General features: G+C 39.9%; 1 protein-coding gene across 1 annotated transcript in view; it reads left to right on the forward strand.

Moving 5' to 3' along the window:
• LOC123752435 (hepatic lectin-like) overlaps positions 1–9,634 on the forward strand; it is a 54,890-nt gene extending 45,256 nt beyond the window's left edge. The window contains exon 5 of the mRNA XM_069335510.1: positions 8,161–9,634. Coding sequence (XP_069191611.1) covers positions 8,161–8,290 — 130 coding nt within the window. The 3' untranslated portion in view covers positions 8,291–9,634. The remainder of the gene's footprint in view (positions 1–8,160) is intronic.
• Positions 9,635–16,894: the final 7,260 nt, after the last annotated feature.

Raw genomic sequence — 16,894 nt, forward strand, 5'->3', positions numbered from 1 at the left:
TCATGATTATTTATTTTATATATCCATTTATATTATTACTTGTATATGTGATCATGCAGCTTATGTTAGTAAATATCACATATTTTATCATTGAGTTTAAGTGCGCCTCCATAATGATCTATATGAGCATTCACGAGGAATATCATAGTCCCACCTAGTGAACATCACGTTTTCTATAGAAGTTCTTAGTGGCTATAGAATGGTAAAGCAGTACAGTCATATATAAAAGTGTACCCTAGGCTATCCGTCCAGTATCAACACTGTGGGAGTAGCAACACTTTGGCAACAGGCAATAAAATATAAACCCATTGAACTGTACTGCTGGGGTGCAGAAATATCAACCCAGCTGGCGACTTTGTTAAGATAGAGAAATGCAGGTGGGAAAGGAATTCCTGCACCTTTTTGTCGGGTAGGCAAGACTCAGGGTAAGTGTAGTTAAAAAGGAAAGCCTGAGTCTTCCTTCACTTCTCCGTGGGTCTAGGCCGCAATTGATACATGCAGTTTCCCCGTGGTTGACTGAAGGGCTCCCTGGGTGAATCAGGGGGACCCCCAAGGACGGGACCGAAGACCTGCGGTGGTGGGTATTACTGGTCCTCTCCTGTGGGACAATATGACTCTGGTGAGTCATGTGAATCGAAGAGATTGAGTACTCTGTCTTCTGAGCCCATAGCAACCCCCCTTGCTAGCGGAGCCCCAGCCACTCCCCGTGACATCACTTGGTATAGGTGATTATGGGTGTACTCACCTAGTATGGGTGTACTCACCTAGTATGGGTGTACTCACCTAGTATGGGTGTACTCACCTAGTTTGGGTGTACTCAGCTAGCTTAGGTGTACTCACCTAGTTTGGGTGTACTCACCTAGTATGGGTGTGTTCACCTAGTATGGGTGTACTCACCTAGTATGGGTGTACTCATTTAGTATGGGTGTTCTCACCTAGTATGGTTGTACTCACCTAGTATGGGTGTACTCACCTAGTATAGGTGTACTCACCTAGTATGGGTGTACTCACCTAGTATGGGTGTACTCACCTAGTTTGGATGTACTCACCTAGTATGGGTGTACTCACCTAGTATGTGTGTACTTACCTAGTATGGGTGTACCCACCTAGTATGGGTGTACTCACCTAGTATGGGTGTACTCACCTAGTTTGGGTGTACTCACCTAGTATGGATGTACTCGCCTAGTATGGGTGTACTCACCTAGTATGTGTGTACTCACCTATTATGGGTGTACCCAACTAGTATGGGTGTACCCACTTAGTATGGGTGTACTCACCTAGTATGGGTGTACTCATCTTGTATGGGTGTACTCACCTAGTATGGGTGTACTCACCTAGTATGGGTGTGCTTACCTAGTATGGGTGTACTCACCTAGTATGGGTGTACTCACCTAGAATGGGTGAGTATGGGTGTACTCACCTAGTACGGGTTGAGTATGGGTGTACTCACCTAGTATGGGTGTACTCACCTAGTATGGGTGTACTCACCCATACTAGGTGAGTACATGTCTGGTGTTTACCATCTCTAAACACAGTGTTGCATATGGTATACATTATTCATACATGAGGAAAAACATTGTTATTTATAACTGAATTTGTGTTCTCTTTTTATATTATGATGATGCTTCTTGTTCTTAATTGTTCATGCTCTGTTTATCTACACGTGATATAACTTCTTTATAACACTTCCCATCTTTTGTTATGTTACGTAGTTTATTGTCAAGTGGTTTGAATTACGGTAGTTCATATTACTGTAATCTATATTGTTATTATAGTTAATAACTTCATTTTATATTTATCCACGTTTATATTGCTGTGTTTTATCTTACCATGGTTTGTTTTACCACAGTTTATATTTTCGTAGTTTATATTACTATAGTTTATATAACCATTTTACTTTACTGTAATTTATGTTACAGTTGTTTATATAATTGTAGTTTATGTAACTGTCGTTAACATTACTGTAGTACATTACTACTGTAGTATTTATTACTGTAGTATATGTTACTTTATATGTTTATATTACTGTAGTTTATATTACTGTATTATCTATAACCGTATTTTATATTACGTTATTATCTTTAATGGTATTTTATATTATTATTATTGTAGTCTATATTACTGTAGGTTATATTTCCGTTGTTTTTATTGCTGCATTTAACATTGCTGTAGTTAATTTTAGTATAGTTTATATTATAGTAGTTCATGTTTCTGAAGTATATATCGTTATATTAACTTTGTATAGTCTAGTTTTTTAGAACTTGATAATTACGCACCAAACATACGGAAAAATGTGTTTGTAAGAGTAATGGACGGTGTGTGGTGTTGTGGGAACCGACCTGTGAGATTTATATTTACGTTAATTTATATACTTCGATAGCAATTTGTATAATGATTAGTGGACTGTATTTCTGCAATAATCTCACAAATCGATCCTCTACACATTAGGGGGGTTTATTAATATATATGCAGCCAATCAAACTACAGTATTAACTACATACATTGAAAAGGTTCCTTATCTTATAGTACAGCAGGTTAGTCCACCAGGTATAACTTGGGCGTAGACGCCAAATTATCCTCTTTGAGGTAGCTTCCATCACCCAGTAACTGGTGCACAAAATCTTGCTTCCTCGTCTTGACCTGTCAAAAGGGCGCTAGCTGTGAAGCCAGGTTCTATATATGACAAGCTATATCAGAGAAAACACTATACATGGAACCTTAAAGACCTGGCTTAATTACCTTTAGTTTGAGGCTCCCACGTGCTCTAACCGGGTCACCCTATATAATGACATTAATGGCCATAAATGAAAATAAACGGGTTTCGGAAAGAACACTTAACTTGATTTGTTGACAGCGTGTTGAAAATGGTACACCCTTGGTTTCCATAACACTACGTCCAAGTAAAATTAACAGGAGCCGCATTTGCTCCCGTGAGCCTCTGGTCTAGTATAAACAACAATGGCAATGTCTAACACTCCATACTATTGACGCTACTGGCCGACATTGTCCAGATATAATAGGAGCCGAATTTGCTCCACACGTCTCGGAGGTGACACAACAATGGCTGCCCTCCTTCCCCTCACGCCTGGCTTACATTGTCCAGATGACAAAGTGATAGAAGGGTCACATTTACTCTACTTTAATATTGATAATTAAGTTAATTTATATGAGATGTTTTTCTGATGGTAAAGTCGAAAGACTAATGTATTTAAGAATAATTCCCACCATAATAGGTGGTGATTTATAATAGTATGTGGTGATGATATCCTGTTTTCTTTAGACGGTAATTCCACTACAAGTTACGTTTTCTATGGGTTACTTGTTTATACAATACAGCTATTATCTGTATGATTATTAAATGGTGTCGGATTTTCCGACATAATTCCCCAGGGGGCTGCTCACGGGTCGAAGTCCTCTTTAGAACAGACGAACACCGATACTCCTCCTTCGAATTATTAGATTAATTTGATGTTAGTAGTTAGTAATCACACATTTGTGTGTCTGTTCGTACAGGACGGATGTCCCGTACTAGAGTTGCAGGGGTTAGAAGTCTAATGCGATTTCATTTCCCGGTTAACTCTTGAAAGGCTAATATTCAAGCCTAATTACTTATTATTTAACCCAGAAGACTGGATGTGATCAAGTACTACAGTCAAGTATGATTCAGGGACTGCAGTGAGATCAGTGACATCAGATATAACTTGAAGTTTCTTCAGGTAACTAGTCACTGATATATAAACACTGAGGCCCATGGAATACATCTTGATTAAATAATAAATGTATCAAATCAGTCATCAGATTTATTGGGGTTTAATTTAATTAATTGATTCAGAAGATTGAATAGCTCATCATTAAAGCAAAGTATGGTTCTGAGACTGCAGTGGGTTCAGTGACATTGGTCGCAGTGACTTGTAGCTGATTTAGGCTACTGTTCACTGATTTGCCACTGAGGCCTCATGAACTCATCTTCTGCTTTAAATGATGATACTAACATCAACCTCTGTTACTATAGTCAGCTGTAATCTCCTTAGTATAATGCTACTGGAGAAATATAATCAGCTGACAAATTTAGATTTCTATTGGTATTGTTTATCTGCAGCCATAGGTCTCCTCAGGCTTGATACTGGGCCTGAGAGTAATTTACCTCCTGCAGAGTTTAACATGGTTATACCCTGATATTTAGTAGGGCTACCGATGAATCGATGGCAATAGTCTGTCCCTACAAGGAGACCGAAGTCGGTGAGGTGATCAGACTTAATATTATCTGCCAATTTTATTCCTCTATTTTTCAGGAATTTGGCTGTTGTTCTCAGACCTTGAACTTGTAGGTCTACTGGTATTTTGTCCACCACAATGGCTTGTACTCGACAGACGTACCTGCCTAAACGTACTGATGGTTGTACCACCTGGTAGACTTGAGGTCCTGCATCTGTTACAAACCCTGAGATATTGAATGACATCTGGGCTACAGGCTTTAATTGTAATTCATCTGCCAGCTTTTTAGTGACATATGTTCTCTGGGATCCTTGGTCAAACAACCCACGGGTATGGACCTTGGCCCTCTTATTCAGGATGGTAATTTGGGCAGTAGGCAAAGTCGTATTACCTTTAGACTTTGCCGATTGGACACTCTTTGTTTGTTGCACCTTGCAGTACTGTACTGTGGTGGGAATGCTATCTTCCACCTTGGGGTTTGGAGACGTTGTTTTCGTATATTTGCACAGTGCTGCATGGTGCCTACCTCTTCTACACCTGTTGCAGGTGTTGAATTGGGTATCACAATAGTCTATGTTGTGTGACTTGAGACACCTTGCACATCTCCCTAATTCCTGGAGTCGCTCCATACGAGTGTCTCTGGTTGGATAATTAGCACAACGGTATGTTGAATGTTTCTTTTTGCAGAACATGCATGTCCCCCAGCCTACTGCACGTTTGGAAGTTACCGGATTGGGTGAACTAGTAACAGTAGGCTTGGAGGATTCTGCTGCATTGTCAGATTTTCTGCAACTTGATGTTTGAGTAATTGACTGATGTTTATTTGGGGAAGTTGTTTTACCCTTTAATTGACTATTATTTTCTATTTCTGAAGGCTTGCATGAGGCTTTAACTTTCTCATTTGCTCGTCGTTTGTTTATGATGGAATGTAAACCTTCAGTGATGTCCTGTACTGCCAGGATGGTGTTATGTTGATGTGCATATAATTCATCTAGTATGTCGCTGGACAATTTTCGTTGAAGGACTACTTTGATCATCCATTCACTAGTAGTTATATCAACCTTAAGACTGAATGTTCTTAGTAGTGACTCAAACTCCATGCTGAAGGATTGTAATGAGTCAGCAGTCTGATCAGGTTGAGGTAAATCCAGCAATTGTAGTACTAGATGTATGACAGTTCTCTCATTGCCAGCATTATTCCTAGGAGGCTGGACTGGGAAATTAGTGCTGTCGCTATTTTCATTTACATTTTCTACTACTGGTTCAGCTTCACCTCTAGTTTGGAGGCATGTTAACTTAGTAGCCTCAGGTATTGAGTTTTCAGAATCCACAGAGACTGTGGATAAATTGTCTGAGAACTGCTTAATTTCTGGTGGTATAATATTGGGTGAAGCTGTAGTGGGTGAAGCTTTACTGGGTGAAGCTTTATCCTTGTTGATTAAAGGATCTAATCTGGCTTGACATTTATTCTCAAAAAGACCCAGATCATCCATAACATTATCTACTTTATTTGATGTACTTGCTATTTGTTCTGATTCAATTATCCTGTGTAAATGTTCCAACCTGCCTTGAGTTTCTTCTTCATATTGTGCTAGGTCAACCATAATGTCGTCTATTTCTGTTTCTGATAAATTGGTGTTGGCAAGTTCAGCCACATATGTTGCTATTTGGCATTTGATTTGCTCAAATTTACCTGCAGCTGCTTGATAATAGCTTTCCAGGTCAGCATAATCAACTTGAGATTGTTGTGACAAATCTTCACATTTCTTGATCTGTCTTGTTAAGTGGCCTTTAAAACCTGCAAGGGTTCTTTTCATTCTCCCTGCATTATCCATACTGGCTAGTTGGTGAAGCCTTGTGGGGCTTGTACTTGGGCTGCTCATAATACTGAACAAGCACTAATGGTAGCCTAGGGTCAAATTCTGCACTCACTAGGCGATAATCCTACCTCTACTAGAGGTTAGCACTTAAAATTAATACACATTATATATATACAATCATCCACACTAATGATTTGAGTGATAAACCAGTGTCACTGGAAGTACCTTTAGGTTAGCTCTTCTATATCACCCTAGGATGGTAGAGACACTAATTAATCACTCAAAGGTGTAATGTTCATAAGTAAATTATTATATATACAACTCAACTCGAGTTGATAAAAATTACACCCAAAATAGGGTCTGGACCATTCATTAATGGTGTTAGGTTGTTCAATATAGTACAACTGACTATGGTAATAATGGGACTAGGATGAACGATAATAGTTCAACTAGTCAATGTTAATATCCTACCCTGTTGTGGGTTGGCAATTAGTAAATATTATACTGTGATCACTAGTGCAATTTATATTAAATAATTCTCTATTTTGGAGAAATAATATACACAATTATTGATAATAGCCTCTTAATTAGCCTCTATAAAACTTCTAATATTATCTAGAAGTATTAAATATTATTAGTGACCTCGCGAAATAAAGTCCACAAAATTCGTAGATAATCTCTCGCGAAATTTAACACCACGAAATCCGTGAACAATATCGCGAAGACACAGTCACTAATTTGGCTGGCTTCTATATTAGCACTGTCATTTCACAGAATAACATGCCACCAAATATCTGTGGGTGTGCATGAAACCGCTGACGAAGCTGATCTGAACTGAGCGGGGCTCGTGAACTCGCACGAGTCAACGCCGCCGTCATTGACTGCTGGCTTTGTTTAAATCACACTGCACTAGTTTATTTAATGAATCCACTGGTTAACTGGTTCATCCGGTACTAAGATGACCAAATGTGGATTCAAAGGATCAAATAATCCGTCATCCAGTTCGAAGATGACCAAATAATGTGGGAACCGACCTGTGAGATTTATATTTACGTTAATTTATATACTTCGATAGCAATTTGTATAATGATAAGTGGACTGTATTTCTGCAATAATCTCATAATCTCACAAATCGATCCTCTACACATTAGGGGGGTTTATTAAATTAATATATATGCAGCCAATCAAACTACAGTATTAACTACATACATTGAAAAGGTTCCTTATCTTATAGTACAGCAGGTTAGTCCACCAGGTATAACTTGGGTGTAGACACCAAATTATCCTCTTTGAGGTAGCTTCCATCACCCAGTAACTGGTGCACAAAATCTTGCTTCCTCGTCTTGACCTGTCAAAAGGGCGCTAGCTGTGAAGCCAGGTTCTATATATGACAAGCTATATCAGAGAAAACACTATACATCGAACCTTAAAGACCTGGCTTAATTACCTTTAGTTTGAGGCTCCCACGTGCTCTAACCGGGTCACCCTATATAATGACATTAATGGCCATAAATGAAAATAAACGGGTTTCGGAAAGAACACTTAACTTGATTTGTTGACAGCGTGTTGAAAATGGTACACCCTTGGTTTCCATAACACTACGTCCAAGTAAAATTAACATGAGCCGCATTTGCTCCCGTGAGCCTCTGGTCTAGTATAAACAACAATGGCAATGTCTAACACTCCATACTATTGACGCTACTGGCCGACATTGTCCAGATATAATAGGAGCCGAATTTGCTCCACACGTCTCGGAGGTGACACAACAATGGCTGCCCTCCTTCCCCTCACGCCTGGCTTACATTGTCCAGATGACAAAGTGATAGAAGGGTCACATTTACTCTACTTTAATATTGATAATTAAGTTAATTTATATGAGATGTTTTTCTGACGGTAAAGTCGAAAGACTAATGTATTTAAGAATAATTCCCACCATAATAGGTGGTGGTTTATAATAGTATGTGGTGATGATATCCCGTTTTCTTTAGACGGTAATTCCACTACAAGTTACGTTTTCTATGGGTTACTTGTTTATACAATACAGCTATTATCTGTATGATTATTAAATGGTGTCGGATTTTCCGACAGATGTCACTAGTGTCTTAACATAAAGCTTGTGTTGCAGGTACAAGCCAGAGCCAGGTAATGGTCGTGCCAGGAACTGTGGCATACTCTGGCATCCTGACAAGTACTACTTGCATGATGTTCACTGTACCTACACTGATGCTGTGCCTCTTTGTAAAAAAAAACTGTAATTGAAACCTGAAGTTTTTGTTTACATAAAACCAAGGATAATAACATTTCATTCACTTGCACCATAGCCAGCCACTTGAGCTGGACGGTAGAGCGACTGCCCTGCTTCAGACAAGTGTGCGTTCAATTCCCGACCGTCCACGTGGTTGGGCACCATTCCTTCCCCCCGTCTCATCCCAAATCCTTATCCTGGCCCCTTACAAGTGATTTATAGTCGCGATAGCTTGACGCTTTCTTCTGATAGTTCTCTTTACCTCACTTGCACCATCGGAGCCTAGAACTCGCTTGAGTGGAAGACATATATACATATATACGGATGTATACCTGCTTGGCCATAGCACAGGGGGGGGGGTGGCACTCAAGTCACAGTGAGGATAACGACATCATCAAGAGGAGCCTCACCACAGCTGGATGCCCAGCTGAGAGAGAGCCCCATTACCTAATGCCCCGTAACTCTGATGCTCCTAATGGTCACCCAGATTGTATCATAGTGAACCCCTGGAAGAATGGCAAGCAGTTGGTGTGGGACTACACGTGGGTATCAACCCTGGCTAACACCTACATTGACTTCAGTGTTGCATGTTTGGGTGGCACATTTTAAAGTGGTTTACACTACCATAGTTCATATTACTGTAGTTTATGTTTCTGTAGTTTATATAACATCCTTTTATTTTACTCTATTTTATAGTGCTGTAGTTTATAAAAAATCATTTTATTTTACTTTATTTTGTATTGCTGCAGTTTATAAAACTTTTTATTATACTCTATTGTATATTGCTGTAGTTTATAAAACATTTTATTTTACTCTATTTTATATTGCTGTAGTTTATCTTACTGTAGCCTATTTTACAGTAGTATATATTTCCATAGTTTATATTACTGTTGTTTATATAACCATTTTATTTGACTGTAGTTAATGTTACTGCAGTTTATATAATTGTAGTTTATGAAACTGTCATTAACATTACTGTTGTATGTACTACTGTATATGTTACTGTAGTTTAAATTACTGTCGTTTATATTACTGTAGCTTATTTTACTGTATTTTACACTACTGTAGTATTTATTACTGTAGTATATAAATTGGGCATGTGAAAGCAAGTTGCCTTCACGTGCTCACTTGGGGACTGTCAACTCCAAAGACCTCAGTATATAGGCAAAACATCAACGTCTCTTTCTAGGCGATTAACAATGCACAAACAACAGGGCTCCATCAAGGAGCATATAATCACCCAAAAAATAATATAAGCACGATCTGAGTATAAAAAATTGTCTTTGAAAATGTAAGATGTATTCTTGCAAAACGCTTCTAGGCATCAAACCATAAATAAACTTGTGAAAAAGAACTTTGGAGAGTTAATTTTTCAACTTCCTCCGACAGTGAAGAAAAAGATAAGAAATATTGAGAAGATTCGTGTTACAATCGTTAATCTTACCCTTTCGGTCATATTCAACAACAAATATATATATATATATATATATATATATATATATATATATATATATATATATATATATATATATATATATATATATATATATATATATATATATATATATATATATATATATATATATATATTAGTATATTTTGGTAGCAGTCTTTCCTGTAGACATATATTATTAAATATGACCGAAAAAGTAAGATTAATAATTCTAACACGAATTTTCTCAATCTTTCGTACATTACGCTTCACTGTTGGAGGTAAATCAAAAATTAATTCTCCAAAATTCATTTTTATTTCTAGTCTGACGCGACACGGGCGCGTTTCGTAAAACTTATTACATTTTCAAAGACTTTAGTTCACAAATACACAACTGAATAGAACTTACGTATCTCCGATTTTATATCTACATTTGAGTGAGGTGGGAGGCGTGATGTGGCATTAACACAAGACAGAACAAGAGGGGATATTAATAGGGTATTAAAAGTATCAACACAAGACAGAACACAAACAATGGGTATTGAATAGAAGTGTTTGTAGAAAGCCTATTGGTCCATATTTCTTGATGCTTCTATATTGGAGCGGAGTCTTGAGGTGGGTAGAATATAGTTGTGCAATAATTGGCTGTTGATTGCTGGTGTTGACTTCTTGATGTGTAGTGCCTCGCAAACGTCAAGCCGCCTGCTATCGCTGTATCTATCGATGATTTCTGTGTTGTTTACTAGGATTTCTCTGGCGATGGTTTGGTTGTGGGAAGAGATTATATGTTCCTTAATGGAGCCCTGTTGCTTATGCATCGTTAAACGCCTAGAAAGAGATGTTGTTGTCTTGCCTATATACTGGGTTTTTTGGAGCTTACAGTCCCCAAGTGTGCATTTGAAGGCATAGACAACGTTAGTCTCTTTTAAAGCGTTCTGTTTTGTGTCTGGACACAAAACAGAACGCTTTAAAAGAGACTAACGTTGTCTATGCCTTCAAATGCCCACTTGGGGACTGTAAGCTCCAAAAAACCCAGTATATAGGCAAGACAACAACATCTCTTTCTAGGCGTTTAACGATGCATAAGCAACAGGGCTCCATAAAGGAACATATAATCTCTTCCCAGAACCAAACCATCGCCAGAGAAATCCTAGTAAACAACACAGAAATCATCGATAGATACAGCGATAGCAGGCGGCTTGACGTTTGCAAGGCACTACACATCAAGAAGTCAACACCAGCAATCAACAGCCAATTATTGCACAACTATATTCTACCCACCTCAAGACTCCGCTCCAATATAGAAGCATCAAGAAATATGGACCAATAGGCTTTCTACAAACACTTCTATTCAATACCCATTGTTTGTGTTCTGTCTTGTGTTGATACTTTTAATACCCTATTAATATCCCCTCTTGTTCTGTCTTGTGTTAATGCCACATCACCCCTCCCACCTCACTCAAATGTAGATATAAAATCGGAGATACGTAAGTTCTATTCAGTTGTGTATTTGTGAACTAAAGTCTTTGAAAATGTAATAAGTTTTACGAAACGCGCCCGTGTCGCGTCAGACTAGAAATAAAAATGAATTTTGGAGAATTAATTTTTGATTTACCTCCAACAGTGAAGCGTAATGTACGAAAGATTGAGAAAATTCGTGTTAGAATTATTAATCTTACTTTTTCGGTCATATTTAATAATATATATATATATATATATATATATATATATATATATATATATATATATATATATATATATATATATATATATATATATATATATATATATATAATGGAAGGGAGTACCACCTCTAGCTGGAGGAAGGGGGACCCATAGCCTCGGAGGAAACCACGCATAACGCATTAGAGGGAATGTTTAGATCCCCTCCAATACAGTTTCTGTGTGCTTTTCTCCTACCACCCTCTTCCTTTTTTATTTTTTGTGCTTTATTATGCATTTGATGGTTACAAGATATACATGGGTTGATACAAAAATAATAATGCAAAAAGGTGCTTAAATATATAAATATATTTATATATAAATATATATATATATATATATATATATATATATATATATATATATATATATATATATATATATATATATATATATATATATATATATATATAAATATATAAACGTTTGTGAGGGTACCACCTCTGGTGCCAATGTGGGGACCCATAGCCTCGGAGAAGAAAATCAAAAGTATTCAGAGGAGACCTTGTGGTTTCTCACTGAACACTAATATTATCTTCTCCTACCACCCCCATTCTTTTGTATGTACACATATATATTTACTTTATTTGAACTTTGTTACAAAAAAGGAGTTACATATGGGTTACAAAGATGGTTATCATAGGTTGTCGAGTTCCTCCAGCTCCTCAGATGGCGGGCAGGAACCCTGGATGCAGTGCGCATTTCCCCTCTGTATCGCCACACTGAGGCGCTGGAAAAGAAAGCTTCCAGCTCTTGAGTCCCTTGTTGTTTCAATGAGCCTAGAACCCAGTTCCTTAAAAAAACAGGTAGCACTTTTACCCCAGGCGCCGAGTGTCTCAGAAGCAATGGGGACAAAATTGTAGTGGTGATCCAGTTCTCTATACTTACGGGATTTGGCTGCTTCCCTGTGGGTGGCAGCGTCACCTGGTTGTGCAACACTGAGGTTAATGTAGGTGTTAGCCAGGGTTGATACGCACGTGTAGTCCCATACCAAATGCTTGCCATTCTTCCAGGGGTTCACTGTGATACCATCCGGGCGACCAATAAGAGCATCAGAGTTATGGGGCGTTAGGTAACGGGGCTCTCTTTCAGCTGGGTATCCAGCTGTGGTGAGGCTCCTCTTGATGATGTCGTTAACTTCACTGTGCCTTGAGTGCACAGTGAATATATATATATATATATATATATATATATATATATATATATATATATATATATATATATATATGTCGTACCTAGTAGCCAGAACGCACTTCTCGGCCTACTATTCAAGGCCCGATTTGCCTAATAAGCCAAGTTTTCCTGAATTAATATATTTTCTCTAATTTTTTTCTTATGAAATGATAAAGCTACCCATTTCATTATGTGTGAGGTCAATTTTTTTTTATTGGAGTTAAAATTAACGTAGATATATGACCGAACCTAACCAACCCTACCTAACCTATCTTTATAGGTTAGGTTAGGTTAGGTAGCAGAAAAAGTTAGGTTAGGTTAGGTTAGGTAGGTTAGGTTGCCGAAAAACAATTAATTCATGAAAACTTGGCTTATTAGGCAAATCAGGCCTTGCATAGTAGGCTGAGAAGTGCGTTCTGGCTACTAGGTACGACATATATATATATATATATATATATATATATATATATATATATATATATATATATATATATATATATATATATATATATATATGTCGTACCTAGTAGCCAGAACGCACTTCTCAGCCTAATATGCACGGCCCGATTTGCCTAATAAGCCTAGTTTTCATGAATTAATTGTTTTTCGACTACCTAACCTACCTAACCAAACCTAACCTAACTTTTTCGGCCACCTAACCTAACCTAACCTATAAAGATAGGTTAGGTTAGGTTAGGTAGGGTTGGTTAGGTTCGGTCATATATCTACGTTAATATTAACTCCAATAAAAAAAAATTACCTCATACATAATGAAATGTGTAGCTTTATCATTTCATAAGAAAAAAAATAGAGAAAATATATTAATTCATGAAAACTTTGCTTATTAGGCAAATCGGGCCTTGCATAGTAGGCTGAGAAGTGCGTTCTGGCTATTAGGTACGACATATATATATATATATATAGATATATATAGATATATATAGATATATATATATATATATATATATATATATATATATATATATATATATATATATATATATATATACATATATATATATATATATATATATATATATATATATATATATATGTGTGTGTATATATATAACAAACTTTAGACAATACCCACCAGTGGGCCTCGAACTCAAAAAGCACAACTACCTTCCAGTAGCTGCCATAACTTGTACGCCTTAGTCCTCTGCACCAACATCAGATCCTTAAAAGAAATAGAGATTTCGAGGTATTTACCCCAAATTTTACTATCTCCCAAGGGCACCAGAGTGGTGAGAGATTAATTAACGTTCTTTCATCAAGCCACTGGCAATGTGGGAAAACTCGTGTCTATGCAATATGCACTAACTTGCTTAATCCACAAGTGAAGTTTAACAAACTTTAGACAACACCTACCAGTGGGCATCGAACCCAGAAAGCACAACTACCTTCCAGTAGGTGCCATAACTTGTATGCCTTAGTTCACTACACCAAGGCTGAGCTGGCCACCATGGGACCAGGAGAATTATCCTCCCTTAATAGGATTCGAGCTGAGCCAGCACCTAGAGAAACAGCTGGACTGGAGAAATTGGTACAGAAACCCTAACCTTTACGTGGTTAGGCCGACGTGGATCGGCGCCATATACACAAAAAGATGCCGAGACTATGCCGACGTGAAGAGGCCCACCTCTGGGCGACTGTAAGTCCGGCAAAACCAAAGGAAGAGAGCGGCGTCGACCGTCCACTCGGTGGGAAGAAGAACGAAGCCAGACAGGCCATCTGCCAGGACGTTGGACACTCCCTGAATGTGAACGGTGCAGAGAGCTAAACTCCGAGAACTCAGCAGAGGAGCTATTCGAAGCGACCATCTCCAAAGATCCATGGCCCAAAGCTGCCCCCCTCTTTTGGTGAAACAATGAACTACTGGGGAACAGTCCGAATTGAGCCAGATCACCGAGCCCCGAGAGAGCCAAATCCTCAGCTGCTCCAGCCACTTAGCTGGAAACTCCCACACCGTGCTGTGAGCCCGATGCATGGTGCCATCAGCACCCCCCCCCCCCCCCACCCCAACTCCCTCCCCACCAACCAAGTTTCTATATAACTAACACCTCGTGGAGGAAACAAATAATACGAATACCAAAGTAACCGTTGGTAATTAGCCAGCAGCACAGGTAAGCGAGAACATTATTTACGTGGTTAAAGTCGTAAATATGATCGTTATTTACGATCTTAGATTTATTTATAATAGAGCCACCAATGCCCTAGGCAGGACTGGTGAGCACTGGTCACAAAGCCTAATCAGACAGAGGAAGCGTCCGTAAACTCATCGAGCAAGGAAAGAGAATAACGCCTTGGCACCAAACCACGAAAATTCAGAAGAACAAATCGGTGATGCAACAACCAATGCAAGGACACCGGGGTCGAACCCAACGATCGTGAGTTCGGCGAAAGAGGATGCCCAAAAGATACCAGAACAGACTCTGAAACCAAACCCTACCCAGCGGATATGCCAGAAGAGCATAGTGCAGGCTCCAGCACACCTGCCCGAGCAACCGTTGAGTAACCCAGGTCCCCGTCAAAAACAGCCGACGACAGAACTGCAGCTGGAGCAAGGCCGGGGGAGGGAGAAAAACGTATGCAGTCCGAGAAACCCACACAAGACCCAGCCAAATCCGAATCTGGTATGGAACCAACTGGGACTTCCGCTAGTTCACCAGGAACATGAACCCGGAGAGCTGGGAAAGAGCCAGGTCCCTGACAACCTTACCTTGAGGTTACCTTGAGGTGCTTCCGGGGCTTAGCGTCCCCGCGGCCCGGTCGTCGACCAGGCCTCCTGGTTGCCGGACTGATCAACCAGGCTGTTGGACGCGGCTGCTCGCAGCCTGACGTACAAGCAGACAAGCATAATGGTTGGGAGCCCACACCAGCGATCGTCGATATAAGCCAAGACCTGAAGACGGGCTACTACAACCTGAGTCAAATGCGTAAAAACGAGAAGGTGTCAGATTCAGCCCGAAAGAGGACACAAAGGAGATAATAAGCAAGCCTGTCGCCTCATCACAAAACCTAACAAATCCCTGAACCCCGGATGGATAAGGACATGTCAATATGCATCCTTGAGGTCCAGGAATGCACCTGAATTGAGAACGAGCTGGACCTGTGACAACATAGTCTTCCAAAATGAGGGGCAAGGATACAATTAGTTCAGACAGGTCCAGAATGTACCGGGGATCTGCACTGTTCCTTTTCGGAACTGGACACGGGGAAAATCCACCTGAGACGAGGTTGTTTCGACCATGCCCAAGTGAACCCGTGCAAAGATGACCCTACGGATGGACGGGGAATAGACCAGCTCCCCCGAAGAAAGGAAGGTCCGCCCAAGGCCACCGAAGGGTGCAAGTAACGACCCGAAAGGCCTATGAATCGTGGGACCAGATATAGCCAAAAAGAGCAATATCTCCCGGGCCCACGAAAGGGCTGACGCGAACCTCGAGAGCTTGACTTCCGTGCAGAGTGAACACCGAGCCAACAAGACAAAACAGGCACCGGGGTCACCACCAACTCCGAAACTGACATCACAGGCCTATCATGAACAAATGAAGGCCGAACCCTCCCGCTCTCCCACCCACCCTGGAGAACCAACAAATCCGAAATAGGCCGGCAACTAGCAGAACCTGCCGACAGAAACTGAAACACACAGCCCTCAGACAACAAAAGAGGACAAAATGGCAAAGCCAACTGAAAAGCCAGGGCACAAGCCAAGTTCAATGAAAGAGCCAGTGCAGCCTGTCACCACGTGAAACGGGAGATGAAAAACATGGAAACCGCCTCCCGGAGGATTCGTACAAGCAGCTTCAGCACACGACTCAGAAGCAGCCAGAACCAAGATCCCAGCCAAGGGTCCCTGACCCTGCGACCCTGCATCTTCTGAAAGCCAATCCGAAGACAGCTCTAGAAGATCGAAGAATCACAAGACGGAAGCCAAGTGGCTGCAAGTCCACAAATCATCGGCGACAAAACCAGCCATAGGAGTGGAGACCTGAGCTCCACCAGACTAACATCACAAGGAAGAGGAGGGATGAAGAAGCAAATCATCGAGAAACTCCAGAGAGCCTCCCCAAGAACACCTGCAACAAAGAGGTAACCTCCCACCACTCAGGCGTGAGAGTACAACAAAAGTCACGCACCCAAAACGGGAAAGAATAACCTAACTCAAAGAAAGTTGCATCCATCACCGAGGTACAAACCGGGTCCCCACAGGAGCAACTAACGCCTCCTAAACGTGCACAGGTGAAATCTGAGAGGAAGAAAACCTCCAGAAAGAAAAAACTG

Source organism: Procambarus clarkii, chromosome 4 (assembly GCF_040958095.1).
Source record: "Procambarus clarkii isolate CNS0578487 chromosome 4, FALCON_Pclarkii_2.0, whole genome shotgun sequence".
In the NCBI taxonomy this organism is placed as follows: Eukaryota; Metazoa; Arthropoda; class Malacostraca; order Decapoda; family Cambaridae; genus Procambarus; species Procambarus clarkii.